The following is a 24,914-nucleotide window of genomic DNA, read 5'->3' as shown; positions in this document are numbered from 1 at the left end:
ATTTTCAAAAGATTAATTCTACTCTTTTTAATAACTCATTACTCTTTTACAATTCTAATGTTCTTCTATTTTGCACATGGAGTGATACACTTACAACTACAAGAAAATGTTAATCCTTGTTTAAGATCCTTATATATGTAGATACTATTAAGTAAATTCTTCCAATACATGCAGTCTAAATATTCGCATTTATTTATTTATTTATTTATAAGTAGAATATGTCAAACATCAAAATTCTTTTTGGGCTTTGCTAGGAGGGCAATACGGAATTCTTATAAATCTAGAAATTTAAGGACCCTCAAATATAATAAGGTTGTATTTGAGAGGAAGAATTTCAAGTCTTAAATTTAAAGTTGTGTTGACTTATACAAAAGTCAATACAATTTTGTATTACTTTTTATTCAAACTCACAAATTCAAGTTTAAAATCTGAACTTCCAAATAAAATGTAAGAGCTACCTTAAAACGATAATAAAAGGTTTTTGCATATTATTCATCTAATATCACAAGGCACAATTTGTTGTTCAATGGACAAATTGAAAAATGATGGATGTGTTAAAGAGGATAAGAAACATTTTTTAATAAATGAAATGGTCTACCTTGTCTTAAAAGAGAAGAACAAATCTAATAATAATTATAAAATTATTTTGCATAAATTTTTAAGAGAAAAGCCAACCTTTTGTGAAGTTTGATCAAAGAAAAAAAGACCTTTATCCAAAAGTTTAAAATTTTCGTAAATCTGCCTTGACATTTGATCTTTGAGAAACTTTTTAATCCTATTTTTTTTTTTTTTGTTAAAAATCGAGAAAAGTCCACATATCTTTTCGTCAATCATAAGAAAGTTTCATAACATTTTTAAATATCAAGAGAAGCGCATCTTTTAACCAAATTTCAAAAGAAATTTAAAAACAATTGTTAAATCTAAAAAGATATCTACATATTTCGTCAAATCTTAAAAGAAACTATTATCTTTTGTTTAAAGTTTTATTTTTATACATATAAAGGATTAAATTATCAAATAATCAATAATCTTTTTAATAACTTATGTTACAAACATCTACTTAAATATAATTTTGACCCAAAAGCAAAATTCAAGCTTATAAATTAGGCATGCAATGGCCCCCATTCAAATCTTAAAAAATTTAAAAGGTAATATTTAAATGCATAAATTTTAAATCTTATATTTGGATGTGTGAATTTGGATAAAAGTCTATATAATTTTGTGTTACATTTTGTTCAAATTCACATAAATTTAAATCTAAATTTTGAAATTCAAACTCCCAAATATAGGAGAGAAAAAAAATTTGCTTAGGATATTTTTTCTTAGCAAAATATCTAAAAGGTTTATATCCTAATGTCTAACAATAAATGACTTGGACCAAGGTGCGACACTATATTATTAAAATTTTAAATGTTCTTTTACAATTTTGTATGATTTAATCAATATGACTAAATTTTATTTTTAAGCCTTCTCAAAGACAATTTAATGAGAATCGCTTAGTATAACAACAACAAAACCAAGCCTTAGTCCCACTAAGTGGGGTCGGCTATACGAATCCTTTTCCGCCAATTTATGCGATCATGGACCATTTCTTTTGATAGATTCAAAGACATTAAATCCTTACTCACTATCTACTCCCAAGTTATTTTAGGTCTACCCCTACCCCTTCTACTACCCCCCACAGTAACTAAGTCACTTTTCCTCACAAGTACACTATAAGGCCTACGTTGCAAGTGTCCATACCATCTGAGTCGTCCTTCCCTTATCTTATCTTCTATAGGAGCTACACCTAACTTACCACGAATATGTTCATTCCTTAATTTATCTTTTAATGTTATACCACTCATCCATCTAAGCATCCTCATCTCGGCAACTTTTACTTTTTAAAATATTATGTTTCTTCGTCGCCCAACATTCTGATCCATATAGCATAGCTGGTCTTATAGCTGTCCTATAAAACTTCCTTTTCAATTTTAAGGGTATTCTACGATCACATAGAACACTTGAAGAACTTTTCCATTTTACCCAACTTGCTTTAACTTTATGCATTACATCATCTTCAATTTCTCCTTCAGCTTGCATAATAGATCCAAGGTATCGAAATCTACAAGTGCTATTTATTTCTTCATCATCAAGTTTAACTTTGTCTCCAATATTCCTCCTATCATTACTAAAATTACATTTCATATATTCTGTTTTATTTCTACTTATCTTAAAGCCTCTAGATTCCAAAGCTTCTCTCCATAATTCTAACTCAGCCTCTACTTCATCCCTAGTTTCGTCAATTAATACAATATCATCTGCAAACAACATACACCATAGAACCTCCTTTTGAATACTCTTAGTCAATTGGTCCATCACTAAAGCAAAAAGATAAGGACTCAAAGCAGATCCTTGATGTACACCTATGGTAATTGGAAATTCTCTAGTTTCTCCATCTATAGTCTTTACACTAGTCATTACTCCATCGTACATAACCTTAATGACATCGGTATACCTACAACATACACCCTTTTTTAATAAAACCCACCATAGAACTTCCCTAGGTATCCTATCATATGCTTTCTCAAGGTCAATAAATATCATATGCAAGTCCCTCTTCTTTTCCCTAAACTTTTCCATTAATCTTCTTAAAAGATAAATAGCTTCTGTGGTAGATCTCCCAGGCATAAAACCAAATTGATTTTCTGAGATCTTCGTTTCTAACCTTAATCTTTGTTCAACTACTCTTTCCCATAGTTTCATCGTATGACTCATAATTTTAATTCCACGATAGTTATTACAATTTTGAATATCTCCTTTATTTTTGTATATAGGTATTAAAGTACTTTTCCTCCATTCATCTGGCATTTTCTTAGTTTTTACAATTTTATTAAATAAATTAGTTAACCATATAATTCCGTTATCACCCAAGCATTTCCAAACTTCAATTGGGATGTTATCTGATCCCATAACTTTCCCATTTTCATCTTTTTTAGTGCAAACTTAACTTCGTTAACTCTAATTTTTCGAATAAATCTTATATTTTTAGTCTTTTCCTCATTTGACAATTTTAAATTTAAGCCTTCTATTTGGTTTTCGTTAAACAACTTACTAAAGTAACTTCGCCATCTTTCTTTAATATCTTCGTCCTTAACCAAGACAATATCATCCTCACTTTTTATACATTTTACATTTCCTAAGTCCTTGTTCTTCCTTTCTCTAGCTTTAGTAAGTTTAAATATATCTCTTTCCCCTTCTTTTGTACCTAATCTATCATACAAACTATTAAATGATCTATATTTAGCTTCACTAATGGCCCTTTTTGCATCTTTTCTTGCCTCCTTATATTTTTCAAAGTTATCGCTGTTTCTACATTTTTGCCACGTTTTATACCAAATTCTTTTTGTCTTTATGATTTTTTGTACATCTTTATCCCACCACCAACTTTCTTTGCTATTTGAGAATCTTCCCCTTGATTCGCCTAAAATCTCTTTTGCTATCTTTTTAATAGAGCTAGCTAATCTATTCCAAAGAGTATTTGAGTCTATCCCATCCTCTAAGGTCCAATCCCTTCTTTGATCATTTTATCTTTAAATTTTATTATATTTTCTCCTTTTAGGTTCCACCATCTAGTTCTCCCACACTGGTTTATTTTATCCTTTTTCTTCCATTTTTTAATGCATATATCTAACACTAAGACTCTATGTTGTGTGATTAGACTTTCACCTGGAATAACTTTACAATCCTTGCATGATACACGATCTACCCTCCTAGTTAAAAAAAAATCTATTTGACTTCTATTTTGTCCACTTTTAAAGGTTATTAAGTATTCTTCTCTCTTCTTAAAGCAAGTATTCATTATACTTAGTATCATTATGAAAAATTATGAAAATAAAATTTGAAATTTGAAATTAAAGCTAAAAATTTTAATATTTTTAAAATTATAACAAATTAAAATTTTGATTAAACAAATATGCTTTTTGTCTTTGAAACAACTACTAATTAAAAAATAGTACAAATTAAAATTATTATAATAAAATAAAAATAAAATTTACTATAATTGTTTTACTTATTATATTTCAACATTCACTTTACAAGAGCAAACTTATTATGCAAGACAATTAAAAAATTAAAAAAAAAAAATTGTAAAAAGTTTTTAATATTTTTTTAAAAAAAAATTGTGGACGTTTTTATTTTAATTACAGTTTAAATTCATATAATCATTTTTTCATTATAGTTAAAAGGTATGTATAAAACGAACGATTTAATTCAAAAAAAAAACCTAATTCTTGACATCAAATATTCATTTTTTTTCTGCAAACATTTAAAAAATTACAACAAAACTAGAAAATTGACAATGTAAATAAATGCATTTTCATAATCTATGTTGCACAAAAATGAAAATATAAAATTGAAAAAAAATGATAATAACAAATAGAACCTTTAAGTTAGTCCAACAATCCTGTCCAAAAGTTCAAATCTCAATGATGGATGAGATGGATTTTGGCATCGAAATGCCCATTTTGTACCTCAAATCTAGGCCTCCCACTAAACCTTTAAAAACAAATAATTTTTAAAGTTTAGAATTATTTGTCTCCCTTTTTGAGTTAATGAATTTTATTAGAAAAAAAAAAATCAATTTTTCACTATGCTCTATTAATAAGAATAAAAAGGTATTCAAATATAATTAAAAATTAAGAAAAATTAGAGACTAATGGCCTATAGAATTTTTTTTTTTTGCATTAATTTACTATATATTGTTTTCTTTTCCTTTTCTTCATAACCAAACATGAAAAAATATATTTCTTAATATTTTCTTTTCATTTTCCTCGTTTTTCAAGTTTCAAACAAGCCCTTAAAATTGCATTCAACCATCTCCACCCCAATTGAAGCAATTCACTTTATTCCCCAAAGCAGCGTTTATTTTGTAACATCTTTTAAAATTTTCGAGAATGCAATCCCTATGACATCTCATTCTCACGTTTGTTGGACCGTGGGAATATAACGTGGGGACATATTCACATTCTCGGAAATGAAAGAATTTCCATAAAACATAAGCATCCTATTCCCACCTCCCCCATGGATAAGTTACATGAGAATCTTAGTAGGTTTCTATGTTTGAAACATAATTACTCTTCATCTATTGTTTACACACATGTCAAAGGTATAATGGTCACCTTCCTAAAGTGTGTATCAAGATTCCCAACTTAGTTAAACATTGGTATGAGAATCCTGCATACATTTCTAGAAATCTTACGACTTGAACCAAACAAAAATATTTCAACGAGGTAGTCTCATCCCTAAAAATTAAGATTTTTAAGAATGTCATTTTCCAAGGAAATATTTTTTACGCCAGGAACCAAACGCCCCTCAAATTTATCAAAATGGTATCCATTAAAGCCTCCAAAGGCAGTTGAATTTCACAAATTATATTATTTTTAAATTTATGCAAATTTTAGGATAAACTTATAAAATGACTTACACACAAACACTTGAGGGGATTTGAGACCTCATCACTCCATTTGCAGGCAGAGAGATGACCACTTAGTCCATAATCTCCATTCTTGAGTCACTATCCTATTGTATTGTGGTCTCAAAAACTATTAGATGGTGTTTCAAAGTATAGATTTTAAGTCTTGAATTTAAATTTGTGCGAATTTAGATGAAACTCAAAAAAAATTTATAGTGTATTTTCTCTAAACCCACAAATTCAAATACCAGGCTTTAAATCTAAACTCCCAAATGCAAGGTTACTACTTTTACTTCGCAATTGCATTCTAGATGTACAAGCGTTTATGAGATAGAAACCAATAATAACTATAACTTAGATTTGTTATGTGATGGTTGGGAGTATGGAGTTTGGAGTTTGGAGCTTGGACCAAGTCTCCTATGTTAAGTCAAGTTTAGTTCAAGGGATGTCTATTCAAAGAAACAAAATGGAATAAGGTGAGAATGTAAAATAAAAATTGTTCAGGATATAAATTTTTTTATTAAAAAAAGTCACACGGAACAAGAAAAAAATAAACATTTCGATGGTGAATTTGAAAATAGCTATTCATTCACTATTCCATGTCATGAATTTTTTTATTTTTTTATTTTTTTTGGCATTTTCATTTGCTTGTGGATGACAGTACTTTTTCTTTCATGTGTTATCAAATCCATATTGTGAATGTTCTACTACTACTAAGAATAGACATTTTGTGAATAGAACATAACTATAGTTGAGGCTGCAGATAAACCAAGAAATTTTGTGACATCAGGTGAAAAGAGATGGAATTAGGAAATGGCATGGTGACATCTTCCCTTAAATTAATACTGGCTAGACAATTCAAGGAATGCTTCCTGCAATTGCATGGTTGTTTATGCAGGAGAAGGAATATCGGAAATTGAAGATATGTAGTTTTGACACGCTCGAACACTCTCTGCACTATTGTTTATAGTAAGGATGCATATGCGAGGCCTCATGACCCCTGTCATGCATCTATCCTGTTTCATTAGAAAAGCAAAACAGAAAAAAATTGGGCCTGCCTATTGTGAAGAGAAGAGCTGGGTTACCAAAAAACAAAAAAGAACAGAGAGATCTAGACAAGCCCAAATATCTAAATAAGACCAGTGAGGCTAACAAAACCTTCAAGATGTTCCAAATGCTACTTCACAGGTCATACTCAAGAATGTGCAAAGCACTAAAGCACCAAGGACAAGTGGAACTGCTATATGATGCATTTGTTTATGTATTTGAGTAGTGGTTAAGCTTATTTTTTACTGAAAAATTGCGTTTTTTTAATTGTATTGTAGGGTTCCAAAAAAGCATTACATACATTGAGGGAAATGTTTTAATGCATTTAATAATAGAAATCACAAGCCAAAGGTATATTTATTAAATTGTAACATCAGATATTGTTCAAATTATGGAAAGTGCCGTATTCATTGATGTAGGTCAGCGGGCAAAACTGAAAAGTAGGCAAGGAGCTGGTTTAGGCCAAGGTGGATACTGTGTGTTAATTATCCTTCTTGTTAAAATCTACCAATGATTCTGTTGGGATTGCTTTGGTTCAAGGTCCACTGTTAAAGCCACGAGTATAGCTATGATCATCAGGGGTAAAAAGTATGGGCATTCTAGGATTATTTTTGGAACTTCTGGACCAGCATATGTTGGAGGAAGTCGATTAAAAAGGGTTGGGTTGAGTAAAATACCAGAGGACAAGGTGAAATTGGAAACCCTGGGGCATCAATAAATATCAATCACAACAAGAGGAAAGATGCCATTGTGGTAGCACTACAGACACAAGGGTAATCTGTTTTATATCTAAAGCTAGTATTTGAGCAATAACCCCAAGACCTAATCACAACGATAGGTCTCTCCCTCTATTTATGATATATGTCAAGTTTATACCAATAACCATAATACCCTTACTAACCCACACTTACCAGCATAAAATATTAGCACATGCAATAATGCTAAAGGATGAAAATAACCACTAATGCTCTCCCTCAAGTTAGAGAATATATATCATATGCTCCCTTGTCACAAATGAATTTAACAAAAGCAACCCCCAAGAGTCTAGTGAATAAATTAACAAGCTGTAAATCAGACTTCACATGTGGTGGTAATGAGCTTATCTACAAGTTTCTCCCCAACAAAATAGCTATCAATTTGAGAACATGAGACACAAAAGACACTAAACTTAGAACAATCTTTCATTATATACAACTAAGTTGTTCTAGAGTAGTCGTCCCAACTTTGAATGTGACACAATATAGGACTCCATACATCGGAATGAACCGACATGAAAGGGCTAACTACCTGTTTATTGACTTAGGAAGTAAAGGGAACACAATGATGCTTCCCTAATTGACAAGACTCACACTCAAGATTATGTACAAAACTCTAGATAAGAACTAGTTGTTGAACTTGTCTAATGACGGATGGCCAAGGCGAGCATGGATTTGATGTGGTCTAGCAACGGCACTACAAGCAATAGGAAATGAGAGCGACTCAAAGTAGTAAAGTCCACCAGCCTCATGTCATATGCCAATTCTTCCTCGTTATCAAATCCTAAATAACAACAAAATCAGGAAAGAAGGCTGCAAAGCAATCTAGTAACGTTGCAATCGTACTAACATACATGAGATTGAAGCAGGATTTAAGAATGTATAAAACAGAAGAAAAAAAAATATGGAAGGAGTAGGATGTACTGTTCCTATCTCCTTAACTGTAGCAGTAAACCCGCTAGCAAGGTGTCACGGTCCGACTATTTTCACACCCTTGTGAAGGGCCGTGCGGCACTAGCTAAAGCACTCTTGCTTAACTAGCCAACTTATCGTTTACCAACATTCATCCACGAAACACTTTCATTAGCATTCATTCAAATAGAAACGGAAACAGTAATCAATTCATGAAAACTGTGGCAAGCAAGCAATAAACATTGAAGCAAACATAATTCATCAACAACACCTCTGTTGACATCGTGTGTTTAGCGAGGGAGGAAAGTAGGCTAAACACGTTGACAATAGCTAGTGAGTTTTACAATGACTAATGAACACTCACCCTCCCCTAAAGAGCTTTCTAGGTCATTCCCACTCTAGCACTAGGAAACATCAAAGTGACCGAACAGTCATACTGCCTTATTTGGCATACAAAGTCACTACTAGCAGAAAATAACCCTACACTAGTATTTACATGATGGAAACCCATCCCAATCACACAAGGCAAGCAGTCACAGGCAAGCATAACGCCCTGAACAAGCTTAACTCATGACATTCTCCCCCACTTATGCAGTCGACGTCCTCGTAGACTTTGGCGCTAGGTACACTTTAACTTTGTCCACGAACGGCTTCAAATCTTCCATAGAAATCCACCTGATTTCTTTGTCATCAAGGCATTTCCACTTCACTAGGAACTTCTGCCGCTTCTTCCTTGAGGGTATGAACTTTCTGTCTGCAAGGATCTCTTCAACATCATGTCTGTCAAGTTGCATTGTCTTCAACTCTGCTCTGTTGGACCGACTTCTGCTCAGGTCATTGGTGTCAACATTGAACGGCTTGAGATAGCTGACATGAAACTGTGGTCTTCTCCCTTGATCAACCCACTTCTTCATCTTCTTAGGAACTTTCTCCATATAGGCTCGGGCAAACTCTGCATTCTGTCTCCATTCTCTAGTGAAGATGTACGCCCTGGGACACTTTCATCTGTACGGCTCCCCCACTGTGTGAGGTAACAGCGGCAGCTGGTCTGTAATAAGCTCAAAAGTGCTCTTGTTGGTTGTTAAGCTCCTTTGGGCTTTGCCACAAAATGGAGCCACATCAAGTAGTTGTACGTCATTCTTCTGGTTGTCGTTGACAAAATGGCACAAGTACTCTTTCAGTAGCTCTCTAAATCTCTTCATCTGTCCGTCTGTCTGTCGATGATAACTCGAAGAGATGTCAAGGTGTGACCTGAATATCCTGAAAAATTCTATCAAGTTGTAAGTGAACATTAAGTCTCGATCACAAACAATAACTTGGGGAACACCCCAATGTTTCACAATAGTTACAAGGAACAATTGTGTCGTCTCCTCTGCCAAGCAGTACTTTGGTGCGGCCATGAAATTACCATACTTTTTCTGCTCCCCCTTTTCTTGTTGGCAAGTGAGACAAGTTTTGGTATAATCAACCACATCATCCCGCGTGTGCGGCCAACAATACCTCCCCAGTAGTCCTGTCATTGGAGTCATTCTCAGCGAATACCCCTCAACGAATTTCCTACAATATATAGTAAGGCCAAGAAAGGAACGCAACTCCTTTACTGTCATGGTAATCTTCCGTTCTTGAATCATCCTTACCTTCTCCATACCCCTCCGGATACGACCTTGTTCAATCACATGACCAAAGAATTTGTTGCTCCGCTAAATGAAAGAGAACTTCCCTTTCTTCACATACAGACTGTTTCCCTCAGCCTGTCGAACACCTTCCATAGATGCTCTTCGTGTTTCCTCTGAAACAACACTGATGCTCCCAACGGTGCTTTGGAAGGGCGAACACATCCCGCTTCCAATTCATCAAGCTATTTCCCCAACTCTACTATCTCTGGAGGCGCCAGATATGGCCCTTTGGCAGGTGGTTTCACTCCTGATAACAACTTGATCTCATGCTTCACAGTCCATCGTGAAGGCAAATTGTGAGGTAGTTTATCCAGCAACACCTCCTTATACTCATCCAACACCGCTTGGATGGCCGTAGGCTCCAGCTCTTGGCCTACTTCTTTGTCTACCACTACCGTGGCAAGACGTGTTTGCTCACCCTAACCCAATCCCTCATTGAGTTGTATGACTAAAAAGGACTTCCCGTCGTCTCCTTTCATCGCAACGACTTGCACCATGCACAAGTGATCACCCATCAGACACAGGGAACCAGCCAAAGGCATCAGCACTGCCCTCGCCCCCCTTAGGAACTCCATTCCTAGAATGACTAGAAAGTCATCCAATGACACCGCTGTGAAATTCGCATGACCTTCCCACTGTACAAGCTTTACACTCACTTGCCTGGCTACTATCAGAGTAGGTTGGGCTATAGAGTTAACCGCTTTCATGAGTCCTACATCCTTCTCTAAGGATAAGTTGAGTCTCCATGCTTCCAATTGCGAAACAAAATTATGAGTAGCCCCCGTATCCACCATAGTGCGGGTGCTCTTCCCATTGATCCTCAAGTCCACAAACATTAACCATTTTGCTCATGTAACCTTCGGTGCTTTTGCCTGCCTTTCCAATGCACTCACCAGCCGCACTGAAGCCACCTTCGGGGAATGATCCTCTTCCTCCTCGCTTCCTACCACGTTTCCCGAAGTGGAAGCTTGTAAGGCATTGAGTAATCCCTTGTGTTGACACTCACTCACTCTGTGAGATCCACCACACAAGTAACACGAAATTTTACTCTTCCCCTTTCCATTGGGTGTGTTGAACCCTTGAGACGATGAAGATTCCTTTGAGGTTGATGATTTAGAGTCGGCTCCCCCACTCTTGGGTTTGCCTTTCTTGAAAGACTTTCCACTGTTTCCCTCTCCGCCAAACCATTTGGACGAAGCAGTATCATCACCAGCGTAGTCAATCAAGCGTTCTACAACAGCTTGTGCAGTTGACAAGTCTTGAACCCTTTACCTATGAAATCCTGTTCTTGCCCACGGTTTCATCCTCTCTAGAAAATAGAACTTGTCCTTTTCCGACATATCTCGAATATCCAACATCAAAGCAGAAAATTGTTTCACATATTCCCTGATCGACCTCGTATGCTTGAGATCTCTCAATTTCCTACTTGCATACTCAACATTCTCAGGAAAGAATTTGGTCTTGAGCTCTCTCTTCAAGTCTTCCCAACTATCGATTACACAACTTCCACTTTCAATTTCTCTATACTTGGTATGCCACCACAATTTGGCATCACCAACCAAGTACATGGTCGCAGTATCCACCTTTGCCTGTTCTGAGGCCATCCTCACAGCGCGAAAGTACTGCTTCACATCAAACAAGAAGTTCTCTAACTCCTTGGCATCTCAGGCACCCCTATACATCTTGGGTTCTAGTACCTTGGTCTTACTAACTCCCGGAGTGTTGGAGTTCCCCATAGCAAGAACCATCAAATTCACCTTTTCATCCAGATCAGCCATCCGTGACTGCAAAGTTTCAACTGTATGGCGAAAGTCCTCTGACATGTCGCCTATCAAACCCGCTTGATGTTTTTGTGATCCCATCACTTCATCAACAAGTTCTCTCATCTGAAATATTGGTTGTTGCTTCAACCTGTGCTTCTAGCACACTGATCCTCTCAGCATTGTTTGGTGCCATGGTCACTTACCAAAGCTTTCCAAATCCCACAACGAAGGGAATTGAATTCACGTAGCAACTCAACCTTGGGCTCTGATACCAAGTGTCACGGTTTGACTATTTTCACACCCTTGTGAAGGGCCGTGCAGCGCTAGCTAAAGCACTCTTGCTTAACTAGCCAGCCTATCGTTTACCAACATTCATCCACAAAACACTTTCATTAGCATTCATTCAAATAGCAGCGAAAACAATAATCAATTCATGAAAGCCAAGCAAGCAGTAAACATTGAAGCAAACATAAATCATTAACAACACCTCCGTTGACATCGTGTGTTTAGCGATAAACACGTTGACAATAGCTAGTGAGTTTTACAATGACTGATGAACACTCACCCTCCCCTAAAAAGCTTTCTAGGCCATTTCCACTCTAGCACAAGGAAACATCAAAGTGACCGAGCAGTCATACTACCTTATTTGGCATATAAAGACACTACTAGCAGACAATAACCCTACACTAGTATTTACATGATGGAAACTCATCCCAAACACATGAGGCAAGTGGTCACAGGCAAGCATAATGCCCTAAACAAGCTTAGCTTGTGACACAACAATAACTCGAGGTAGATTTTTAGAACACTAAATGGCAGAAAAGAGGTTGGTGATGCATGTTAAATAGTTAATAGCAGCAGAGTTGATAACCTAGGAACTAGTAGAAGAGACACCAAATGACATACAGATGATAGGATTACCTTTCTAAGTAGAGACTGCGATATAATGAGATGTTTTCAAGGATGTCTGATACTGTGAAAACCTATAAATTATAATACTCCTCCTCTAAGAGAATTATAGTACATTGTTCATCCAAACAAGTGACAATCAAGGGAAACACACTTTTGGGATTTGGGGACTCATCACAACACACACAGCCTCGATACAGCAGCAAATCAAAAGGACACAGCCAACAACATGCTTTTGGAATTCATGGCCTCCAGCCCAACACACACAACCTTCAATAACTGATCCAAACTACAAAAAAATATCAAACACAGCAAATACCAATGTTTCAGGCCCCAATGAACTCGATAAACATTGACAAGTAGCTTTAGGAAGCATCAAACAATCATTCCCTAGGTATCGCACATGAACAACTAAACAAGGTGAGATTTTTGGACAAAAACTTCAATAATAAAGAGGGATTCTAATGCTACAGGAGGAATTCAGGCTAGAAACATGCCTGAAATAAGCTTCAAAGGACAGAACATGTGGTCGGCCCTGCCTACCTTCAACCAGCACATGAGGATGCATGAGAGGAGCTCTTGGGATGGGATTTCAATGGTCGTCCCGGGGCAGGGGGGTGACAGATCGGAAATGCCTGTGGGTAGCTATGGTGTTGGTTTTCCAAAATCTATGGGGGTTTTGTGTTCATGAATTGGCAATGTTGTCCAGGAAATTTCCAGGGACTGATGTGGCTTCCAATAGCTGCTGATTGTTTTTCAGGGCTATGCTGGTGTTGGGAACTCTCCTATGATGGTAGACATACAGCAGATTTAATGTTTAAGTCTTCAATTTTTATGATGGTGATGGTTATGGCAATTAGGGCTTGGGTCTCAGAATCATGCTCTGATATCATGTTGAATAATTGGGTAAAAAAGGAAAACCAAATCACAGTGGTAGGCCTCTCCCTCTATTTATAATATGTCAAGTACATACCAATGACCATAATAGCCTTAGTAACTAATGCTTACCAACATAATACTAGCACAGACTAATAATGCTAAATGACCAAAATAAGCATTAACATTTTTTAATTAACTTAAATATCTAGGGAGAAGATGAAGGCACAACATCCATTCAGAGCAGCAAGAATATGCTCTATAAGAAGAGGTGGAAGATATCTTCCATTATTTACCACATAATTGTCCCCAAAAGCCTTCATTTTTTAGCTCTTGTTGCTTATCTTATTGTGTATGATCTTTTTCTTTTGTACAAAACTTTTAACGGTATTCATGGATCTGTGATTTCATAGAGTAGATAGTTATAAAAATATTTTGAAATTGTAAGGATGTTATGTCCAAACCGAGAAGTCAAAGGTCCATATCACGAAAACAATATCTCCAAGCGTGGAGATAAGTTTGTGCATATCATTCGATTCATTGCCCTCCCCAAACCCCCAAATGGCATGTGAGCCTTGGGCATTGAGTGTACATTTGGGACTAGTATTTTAAAACATTGTCCCAAGTATAACTTGGAGGGGACATTGAAAATGACCCAAAACTTTGGGCGCAAAGTGAAACTAAATGCTTTAAACCATTATAGTTACACCAATTTACACATTTTTTTTTAATCTGATAAATTAATTAAATATTGGGGCAGTTATTGTAACTTTAGGGCCATAAAGAGCGAAATTAAAGTTTCTTAATCTGGCCCTGGAGAATGAGTCACAGTCCAATCAGTCAGACCTGCATTGCATCAACTAGCTCGAGGAGCTGAGGGAATCAAACCATTCAAATTCGAACTTGTAACAGCATTAAACTTACTGCATCAATGTAGCTGAAGCAACTAACTAAGCATTGCAAGTAAGAGTGCAAAATTAATGAGAGGTGCAGGGAATTAAACGCAAAACTACATCCACATTTTCTACCAAACCATCCTCACTGCATTGGATATTATGAAACTACATAATGGTGATGATAATGATAAGAGTAAATTGCAGGAAAAGGAGCGCACCTTATTTTCGTCTTTTTGGATGAACCTTGCTTTTTTATATCAGTGTATGCCTGCTGAAAGAACATGTCTCTACATATGAAGTGGCATTTGGATGTCCCATGAAGCCCATAAGCAGACCCTGTTCATAAATTTCTATTTTTCAACCAAAAAAGAAAAAATAATTATATTTTAATTTTATAAATAAATTATATTCAGGGAATCAAATGTAATTGAAATGAAGACATCAATGTAAATAGGTGGCAATGGTGCAGTACAGTTAAATATAAGAACAAGAAATAATTGAATATGAGAGAAATTAAGGGATACACCTTTGAACATTAATATGAAATAGATTCTAATTCATTAGAAAGAGGTAGCCCTAAATGGAAAAGGATTCATGTACCAAACCCCAAATAGTAGGGACAAAGGGTTTGTTGCCGCTTTTGCTACCACTAGATCCCTCTTTATGGTAGAATGATAAACTTCGCCAAGATACTAATTACGTCAGCAATAAGAGCTTTAATTTAAATATAAGAAAAAACTATTTTCATCAATGCTAGAATAGCAGGGAATAGAAACTATATAGGCACGACAACATCACACAAAATGGGAGGACTGAAAGTTCACCATGATATGCTTTGAGCATTAAAAAAGAATGACTCGGGCCTTCAACTTTGTGGAATCTGTCTATGGCTTCATGAAATTTAAAGTGGATGGATCGGCAGTTGCAAGGCTAAACAAGCTGGCATATATAGGAGGTGCACTCAGAGATCAAAATGGCATAAGATGACTTTTGCTTCTGAGAATCTCAGGCAAAGGGGGTGCAGGATTCAAACGTAGCTGAGCTGACATTTCAATGTCTTATAGGGTGGAAGGTTTATCTTATGAAAAATATAAGCAAGTAAATATTTATTTTTCCCCTTTTTATCCTGTTTTTTTTCTGTTCGCCCCTTCTACTGTTACTTTTTCCACTTTCTATAGACTTTGGTAAGTTAAAATATTTTCAGAATATGCTATTTTTACCCTCGTTTTTTGGTTTTCTGAAGCATTTTGAGCATGGTTTATCTCTGTCCTGGAGCTGCTTTCTAACGGATCTTCCTTATGATTCGGCTTTCGAGGATTTGTAACAGGAAACTGGCTCTCAAGTCTGAAAGAATTTTGGCTCACACAAAGACAACAATTGTTTTTGTCTTGTAGTTTCAATCCTTCTATCATTTAGCTAACCCAGATAAGTGTTGGTGGCTCAACTTCTGGAGCTTGATTGTCATCTCAGAGGGAATACTGATTTATCTTCAATTTGAGGGCGAGCATTGACCCAATGATAGAGGTGTCACACTCAAACCAGATGGTCACATATTCAAGTCATGAAAACAGCCTCTCTGCTTGTGGAAGTAAGATTCAGAACACCGTGTCCTGCCTAAAACCCAATATCCCAAGGTAGCTTTGTGCATTGGGTATTGTGTTACTGATTTTTCTGCAATTTCTACAGTTTAAACAGAACCTTGGAAATTTGCTACTTAAGATTGTGATATATATTGACAACATCAATGGGCATTTTGAAGGCTATTGCATCTTCAACTCATTTGACTTTTTGATATACAGCAGCAGCCGCAAGTCCAAATTGCTGCTTTCTTTTGGCTTTCATCTCCATACTGTTCAACTATTCATTGCTTGGTACTCAGAGGTGTGATACATGTCTTGGTTTTTGTTTAATGTAAATTAACAATCAGAAGAGCAGTAGGCTGATGCAATGGTGTTTTTTGGTCTGTAGCCTCTTTTGTCGTATTGCATGTTTTTTTGGGTGCTCTTGTTTGTGTTGGTTTGGGGTTACTCATCCTTTCTGTGGGCGATCGTCCTAGCCTAGTTAGTTTACGGTCTTCTACTTTTAAGGGGGAGTATCTCTTTCCTCCGATCCCATGTACAACTTGAGAAATACATCATTTTGCTGATTAAAAGAAATCATTCTGCACAAGGTCACAGTGATATCGCAAGACAGTTTATTGACCAAAACAGTTGCCTCTGAAAGCAAATTCTGTGATTTTCAAGAGAGATTGAAGTCCAAGACTTTCATGGCAGAACAGAAAAGACCGGCAAAACCCTCTTTCTTCCCAGCTGTTCAATTTATGAATTACAGTATTCAAACATTTGCCAACCAATCTAGATAAGAGTAGCCCATGCCTATCAGCAAGTGAGAAGTTGTACACTTGCTTGTGCTCACTTCAGGTGATCTGGAACACATTTGCACACAAGAATAGATCACTCCCACACTTGAAAGCAATAGTGCCAAGCACCCATAAACGCTAAGTTCTACACTGTCTATTTTAGAAATGCCAACACCATAGTAGAAAAAATGAGCTTATATAGAGCATGACAAGAGCCCTATGAACATCATATTTTGAGGTTTACCCAAGTCACAAAGACATTTTAAGAGCAATTTTATATTAGTGGACTTGTTGCGAGTATGGTGCATTTGAGATAAAATGGGAAGCAATTTGTCCACAAACTTTTCATGGTAATCATATACCGATGGAGCTTAGACTCAGCTGAGTAACTAGCTACGATGAAAATTAATGCAAGAAATGCACAAAACGATGAAGTACGAATACTTCTAGACTGTGAATGTCGACATATTGTATTCATATCTGATATCAATACACTTCAAATACTCCTACATATTAAATAAATACTTCAATGAGAATAAAAAAAATTTTAAACTAAACTATAATTGCAATGTCACAATTTAAAAAAAAAATCGAAAACAGATAAATACATGATGAACAGCAAAGCAGTAAGATCACAAAATAAATATTTGCACATTGAGAAAGATCATAATATTATGAAGTGAATGGAAATGTAAAAGAGAAATGCCTCAAAGACAAACACATTTAGTAATGGCAATGATACACAGCAGGATAAGAGTATATTAAGGTTTTCCAACTTTTTATTATTCAATAATGATTTGATAACAAATGAATTACTTCAGCATTTTTAGTAAAATAACATTTGAAACTATGTTATACTTCTCAAGGTGTGTTTCCTACCTACTATAACTCTCAAGATATCTTCCATTAGATGACTTCTGCTGGTGATTATTAGCAAAATAAAAGGGTGTAAAATGTCATTTATCAAAAGTGACAAGAACTTAATGCTTTCAAAACTTCAACCAAGGAAATTTCAAAGAAAGTCAGTTTTCTCAATTGTGCATCATCTTATTGACATGTGTCACCAGTTGTTCTTAATGTCAAATCTCTTATTTCAACCCCCTATCCCAAACTCTCCCTATTTGTTTCCTCAAGTCTTTACTATTTTCACTTCACACATCTCAACTCCAAGTGCTTAAAACTGCTTCCAGCTGTTCATTGTTATTTTCTCTAAATGACTTCCTTCAGATGTGTCATCAGCATTCATTTGCAATGTTGGGTACCCCACTTTGATCTACTAATGAAACTAAGACTAACCACCATAATACCACACATTTTATTTATTCCAACCATACCGCTGGAAGCAAAGAAGTAGTTCTTAGTTCTCACAGATATTAGCAGGATTCATAGGAATTCCATATATTTGGTCCCTGAATCTACCGTCGCTAAATTAAACATGAAACCTTAGCCACATCCCTTTCCCTCCAGGTTTCCTTTGGTGAACACTACTCTTAAGAAAAACAGCAATGTGTTGTCCCTATGAAGATGGGCAGTTATTTGGGACATATTTGGTGAAACAACCTTCCCATGAAAGCTATGTGTTGCTAGATCATCCATGAATCAACCATATGCACGTTCAATATTCTGGCAAGGAAAATCATCATGTTATTTGACATAATGGTTAGAACATTAAACTAACAGCAGCACCCAAACAGAGATGTTTTTTGGCACTACCAGAGCAACTCAAGGATAATGTTGCAAAGAAGGTCATGGAAGCATCATCATTGCAGAGTAATGAAAATAATAATAAATTGTTGAGGAGGAAAACACCAAGGTCCAACAACTGGTATCTGATACCAATTCACAAAACTTGTGTAAAAGTCTCAAATTATATCCTTATACCACCAAAATTAAGTGCAAAGGAAAGGCAAATTATAATGTTACATAAGTGAATTTATTAACTCATCAGAGTATCAACAGTTACTGATAAAAATATAACAGAATGAGTCAGCTCACTGACAAGCATGTAGGAAACTTCAAGAGACAAACACTAAACACATCCAGGCCACTGACGGATCAAGCAATCATGGCACAGGATTAAGGTGCAAACTCAAAGCTAACAACCAATTTATTAAAGGTGATCAGCGACACAAGCTTAACTAATATCCTGTCCTCAAACCACTGATTGAGGTTCCTCCGCAATATGATCATCAAAAAGCATATTTAATTTCAAGCTTCTAGCAACTTCAAAGAAATAGGCAACAGCTTCTTCAGGTGTCCCAACAGGAATGCCTTGTCCAAGACTAAGAATGTGTCCTCTTGGCCCCGCACACTTCACAATCCTGCCAAAAGGATTGTATCAGCATAAGCAGTTGGAATCAAACTCAGATTTTAAGGTTGCATTAAATAAAACTGTAATAGAAACATTTGTCCCACAACAGTTATTTATGGTACAAGGAAGACACCAAAGTCCAACAATTGGTATGTGTGTTGTGGACTAACAACCACTTGGCCTCAGCTCTATGGATGTAGTGAACTTTGTAATACCAGCATCATGCATCCACTATAACCTTGGTATAAAATATTTTTCATTAGAATTCATACAGAGAGAGTAAAGCTTAGTTTTGTTTTATTGAAAATTATTAAACAACCAACAAAATTGCCTACCCAGTCATGACAGGGTAGTCGAACAAGTCCAATTAATATTAGTTTGTGCACTATAACCTACCAACAACATTATCTAGTCAACCAATCAACAACGATGCTAAATGGCTTGCAAGATAAGGAAGTTCATTCCCGAATGCTAGTTCACAAGACGAACCTATGAATTTCATCAGTCAGAGCAGGAAGGGGAGAAAATAAATAAGAAGGGTCCACATTTCCTTGTATGCTGATTCCACTGCCCAACCGCTTTCTTCCATCTGCCATATCCACTCTCCAGTCAATCCCAATCACATCTACTCCAGTTCCTTTCATCCGTTCAAGAAGGCCACCAGTTCCATTAATGTAAAGAACAAGTGGTATTCCAGGGCACGTCTTCCTCACAACATTCACAATCTGCATTATTAAGAATCTCACTCAGATCATCAAAATGGACAGGGAAGAAAACAGTAATGGCAGAGCCAAATACCTAAATATCCTAAGGAGATACTGCAAATTTCATGTTTCCAAAGAAAAAATTAAAGGGAGATGATCATGTTTTCTACTTCATGGATTATTATCCTAGCAGAAAGTTACATTCAATATTCAGCTTCAATTCAGTCTGTGTATATGTATGTTTGTGCATATTCCATCCTTAGTTTTTGAAAGCTCGGGAATCAAGAATTTCTAATTCTCAATAAACCTAAAACAAAAATCAGAAACTATATAGAAATCAGCTGGAACAACCCAAAAAAAAGGAGAAAATTCCAGAAAATAGCTTAACTGTAAGCGGAAAAAGAGCTCAGCAAGTCGGGAAATAATGAAGCAGAAAATTTTGAAAAAGAAAGTACAAAAAAATATGAAAACAAAGCATGTTTTCACAAATTAACTGAAAGGGATCCTTGTTACCTTTTCAATAGAAGGCTTTGACCAGCGCTCCCACATATCCGGCGGCAGTTGTCCACCCCAAGAATCAAATATTCGTACGCATTGAGCCCCAGACTCCACTTGATAAACAATATAATCAGATATTGCCTCCTCCAAGTGAGAGAGAATAGCCGTCAACACATGAGGTGCTGAATGACACATGCTCTTTACGGTGGTGTATGTGTTAGATTTACCCCCTTCCACTATGTAAGTAGCAATTGTCCAAGGTGCGCCCACAAAACCCACAACTGCAGCTTGCTCCCCAACCTACATTAAATGAATAACTTGGAGAAGTGGGTTAATCTGAAATGGCACGTATCCTAGCAATCCTCCTCATGAAAAACTAAACTTACCTCATGACGCAAAATCCCAAGGGATTCTCCCATAAAATGAAGTTTCTCCAAGTCAATGGGATGCAGTGCTTTCAAATCATCCTCAGAACGAATCGGAGAGTGAATAATAGGGCCACGAGCTTCTTCCACGTCAAATGGGATACCCAATGCCGGCAGTGGGGTAAGTATGTCAGAGAAAACAGTGACCCCATCAGGATGGAAAGCTTCCCAAGGTTGCAGAGAAATCTTCACAATGAGATCAGTTGTCTCTGACCTCTCTCTGAAGGATGGATATTTCTCGGCAAGCTTTCTGTAAGCAGCCATATACCCTCCTGACTGCCGGATCATCCATGCTGGAGGGCGGGGAACAGGATCTCCCCTTGCAGCCTTAACCAAAAGCGGGTCTTTTGGATCTGAACCTCGTATAAAATGTGAATTAACAGAAATGTAAAACCAGGCTCTATCTATCTCGAAAACATGGGGAAGATTTTACACCAAATTAAAGAGCAACACCTAGGAGTTGCCACGTAGTGGCCTCGCTTACGAGGATACTATTAAGCTATTACGCGTTGACAGAGGGAAATGGTGCATTCAAACTTCTCAGAATAAGGGGAGGTGAAATTGGTAGCTTAATATCAAGTTAAAGTGCATTGAATTGGAGGGTTGGGCAATCCATGTAGAGGAAAATAAACATATAAACAGAAACCCCTTTAGAAGATTTTTTATAAGAGAATTCTGGGGGGGACTTGTTTCGTTGCTCTTTTCATTTTTCTTCCTGCGCCCCATGGAAAACTTGCTTTCTTCAGAAACGTCTGAAAGGTGTTCGATGAAATTCCTGTTAGAAGAGTGAACTAATAGGTAGCAAATTGATCGCAACAAACGATTTCGTACCATAGAATGGGTTTCGGATCTTTTCTCGGGGTTCCAAAAAGGTGAAAACAACTCAGGAGTAAAACTAAACTAGAAAGCATTCGTTGGTGCCCTGAGCACTCACCCCTCCAAAAGACGTCGCCGGAATTCCCGCCGGCGAGAAAGAGTGAGAGAATCCCGACTTGGTGCTCAGCTTCGTTTGTGAACGGGGAGAGGAGCGTGGGAACTAATTGGCGCCAATGAAATGGATTTCGTCTTTATTTCAATCTTATAATTTATTTTATTTTATTAGCGTATATTAAATTTGTGAAAGAAGCTTTATGTGTGAAATGAATATATATCATAGTGAGACTGACTTGGACAATAATAATTTTAAGACTATTAGTTTGGTGTGCCACACAAATGTCATGTATAGGATTTAAGAAAATTAGGGCATTTAGTAAATTAGGTTTGGTTACACATACAAATTAGCATAATGAACAGCTAATATAATTTGATAATATAAAAAATTTATTGAATGTAGTTTCGATTTTTCACAATTGGATTGTAGTCTATAGATTATGTATAGAAACTGCCTTTAAATTTTATAAACACGATAAAGAAATAAGATCACCCCCCATTTGTACATTGAAAATTTCCTTATCCAATTCTTCTCCATAAACTTCTCTTATCCCCCTCTGCAAATTAACCATCCAAGCTACTTAGGATCATTTTTTATTCATTAAACCCTAAAGTGAGCATCTCCCATTGGGCGATGTGCATTTCCATCAACTATTTAACGTCAATTAGATGGATTCTCTACATTAGAACACTAATAATAATCTAACTATTAAATTTTTTTTGTGTCAATATCTAGATCTTATATGGCAACAAATAAAAGTAATTTTTTTATATATATTTTATGGGCAACTTTCATGAAAAGTACAAAAAGTTATTTGTAATTATATATGACAAATGGAAAAAACAAAAAGGTAAATTTGAGGGTTCAATATGGCTAAACTACCCAACAAATGTTACCTATTTAATCTCTCAAACTCCTCCTAAACTATTTTCATATGCAAAACTTGAGACTTGAAATATAAAAGTCGCGTTTTAACAATTCAAATTTTTCTCACAAGACAAAAAAAAGTTTTTTTCTATTACCCATCCAAATATTGCAAGCAACATAAGGTGTCTTCAAGATGATTTGGTCCTGAATTAAACAACACATGCAATTAAACATACAGACAAAGTAATAGTTATATCATGTTATCATTGACATGCCATTCAAGACCAAAATGTGAAGAGTCCAACAATTTATAGTAGAAGTAAAAAAATCATAAAGCCAATACCACATATATAATAGTAAGACAAAAATAATTATATATATGCACCGCAAATTTCTTTTACATAATAGAAAAGAAGAAAACATGCATATGTACCAGAAGATGGTGATGACGGTGAGGCCAAGCAACTTGGAGGGGACATTTTGCAAGAGATGAAATTGTCTTTGGAAGAAGTATGTGAAACTCGATTTGTACGTACGATAGGAGGAAATCCAAATCCTAAGAATATAGTTGAGGAGCTCCAGCACATAGACCTACATCCATACGAATACAACCCCACACTAAGCTTATCATGATTGTCAAAATATTATGCATACTATATATATATATATATATATATAGAGAGAGAGAGAGAGAGAGAGAGAGATGACTATGAACATGAACTTACTTGGTAGCATAAAAGAAACTCATTTTGTGAAGAAATGATACCAATTGTTATTAGGTTTTGGAGAACAATGGACTCACAAGCCACCATTTTATAGTCATAGATTTATGCATAGGGTGAGATGTGTAAATATTCACACCATGCAAAATTAGTTTGGCTCAATTTTCTTTAATCATCATTTATTTGCATATACACATCATAGAAAATTGTTTGGCTCAATTTTCTTTAATCATCATTTATAACCCATTTACCCTTTTTCCTCTAGCAAGAATATAAGAAGCATGAATGGATCAAATTCAATATGGCAAGAGCACTTAATGTTTACACTAGATTGGTAAGGAAAAAAGAAAGGAAGAAAGAAGGGAAAAACATCTTTCATTGAATTTTATCCCTTTCTCAAGCAATAGAACTAATAAAAAAATGTATCCAAACGCATTGATAAATGATTAAGAAAAAAAAATAATAGGTTGGGGAAAAATAGTATTGTTTATTGTTCCTTCTATTGAAAAAATAGTAAATTATTTATAATATTTTTTTCTTTTTCCTAATGCATATTTTTATATTTTGAAGATGATGCAATCTTATGCATCACACATGTTTAAATATACATAGCAATCAAATTTAAAAAATACTTTTACTTCTCCATAAAAAATTACTAATGCAAGGTCAAAATGACTAAAAAAGCGATGAATAATGCACTTCCCCACGTGTACTTCTCATAATTATTATACCTACAAAATCACATAATTATTATTGATTACAATTAATCCAATTTTTTTTTCTTCTCTCTAAAAGTCAAGGATGAGGGAACAAACACTTCCACTTTTCATATATAATTTCATATAAATAGTATCTCAAAAGCTAATTCTTTAGTTTATTTGTTGACTTATTTTTATATATTTGTCACAATCTTCAACCAATAACCCTTCGTGCTAGTTAGAACCCTTCGCATAGTTTAACCTAAACACTCTTTGGTGCTTAGTTGTGCTCGAGAGAGATGTATACCCTTCAAAAACACATGGGCATTTAGGACACACATCTTGACCTTCTTTATTATTTATATATATATATATATATATATATATATATATATAAAATTATTTTCAACATACTAATTGAGTGATTAAACTTCTATTCAAAACAAAAACAAAAAAATAATATTAAAATTATATATCTTGTAGGACGGGAATGATCGATCTAGTCCTACGGTTCAACACTCACACAAGCACATGCACTCAAAACACTTTGGATAAAGAATTCAATTAACTAACATAAACACCATAAATTATGCTACCTTTCACATGTTGTCAGATTTTTGAAAAGGTGTATGTGTTTGTTCATAATAAGTCCCAAGAGTTACTGATCAAGGAATCAAGCTTTATGTGTAAACATGTTAATTTCAAAGTCAAGATTACAAGTTCTAAGCTAACAAACTAATATCCATACGATTGATATTAGCTAGCAAGTAACAATATTGAAATCTATGGATTCAAATGTGCTATTCATATATGGAAGTTCGGGCTTCGGGAAAAGGTTTACACAATATTAAGTAAAGGTTTACTCAAGTATTGAATTTACCAAGAGATTAGTTGGATGACTTGACGTTGTTCAACACGAGTTAGACCACGCCGTAGGTCCTTCGAACAAGCTTTGAATCCCTAAGATGAACGTAGAGTGTAGGGATGGTGGTCGTGTGGTTGTATAAGGAGAAGTGGTCGTGTGGTGTTTAGATGGGGGTGGTCGTGCGGGTGAGAAAGAGGAGATGGTGATGGTGTTGCTAGATAGAGTGGTCTCTTAGCACTTGATCTCCG

General features: G+C 35.6%; 1 protein-coding gene across 3 annotated transcripts; it reads right to left on the bottom strand.

The window, feature by feature from the left end:
* Positions 1–18,559: 18,559 nt before the first annotated feature.
* On the bottom strand, positions 18,560–23,245 carry LOC131146428 (uroporphyrinogen decarboxylase 1, chloroplastic-like). Of its 3 annotated transcripts, XM_058096041.1 has the most exons (6): positions 23,107–23,245; positions 22,815–22,972; positions 20,545–20,936; positions 20,174–20,458; positions 19,446–19,681; positions 18,560–18,966 (listed from the first exon to the last, which is right to left on the bottom strand). In XM_058096041.1, exons 1-6 carry the CDS (start codon positions 23,127–23,129, stop codon positions 18,798–18,800), a joined length of 1,263 nt encoding a protein of 420 aa, XP_057952024.1. In that variant the 5' UTR covers positions 23,130–23,245; the 3' UTR covers positions 18,560–18,797. The 3 variants fall into 3 exon arrangements, with proteins under 3 accessions (XP_057952024.1, XP_057952038.1, XP_057952030.1); XM_058096055.1 differs by lacking the exons at positions 22,815–22,972; positions 23,107–23,245 and adding an exon at positions 21,518–21,628; XM_058096047.1 differs by lacking the exons at positions 22,815–22,972; positions 23,107–23,245 and adding an exon at positions 21,415–21,619 and having other exon boundaries at positions 20,545–21,335.
* Positions 23,246–24,914: the final 1,669 nt, after the last annotated feature.

This window comes from Malania oleifera, chromosome 1, assembly GCF_029873635.1.
Source record: "Malania oleifera isolate guangnan ecotype guangnan chromosome 1, ASM2987363v1, whole genome shotgun sequence".
NCBI lineage: Eukaryota > Viridiplantae > Streptophyta > Magnoliopsida > Santalales > Ximeniaceae > Malania > Malania oleifera.
Note: the sequence above shows the minus strand (reverse complement) of the source record. Positions and strands in the feature narration are given on the sequence as shown.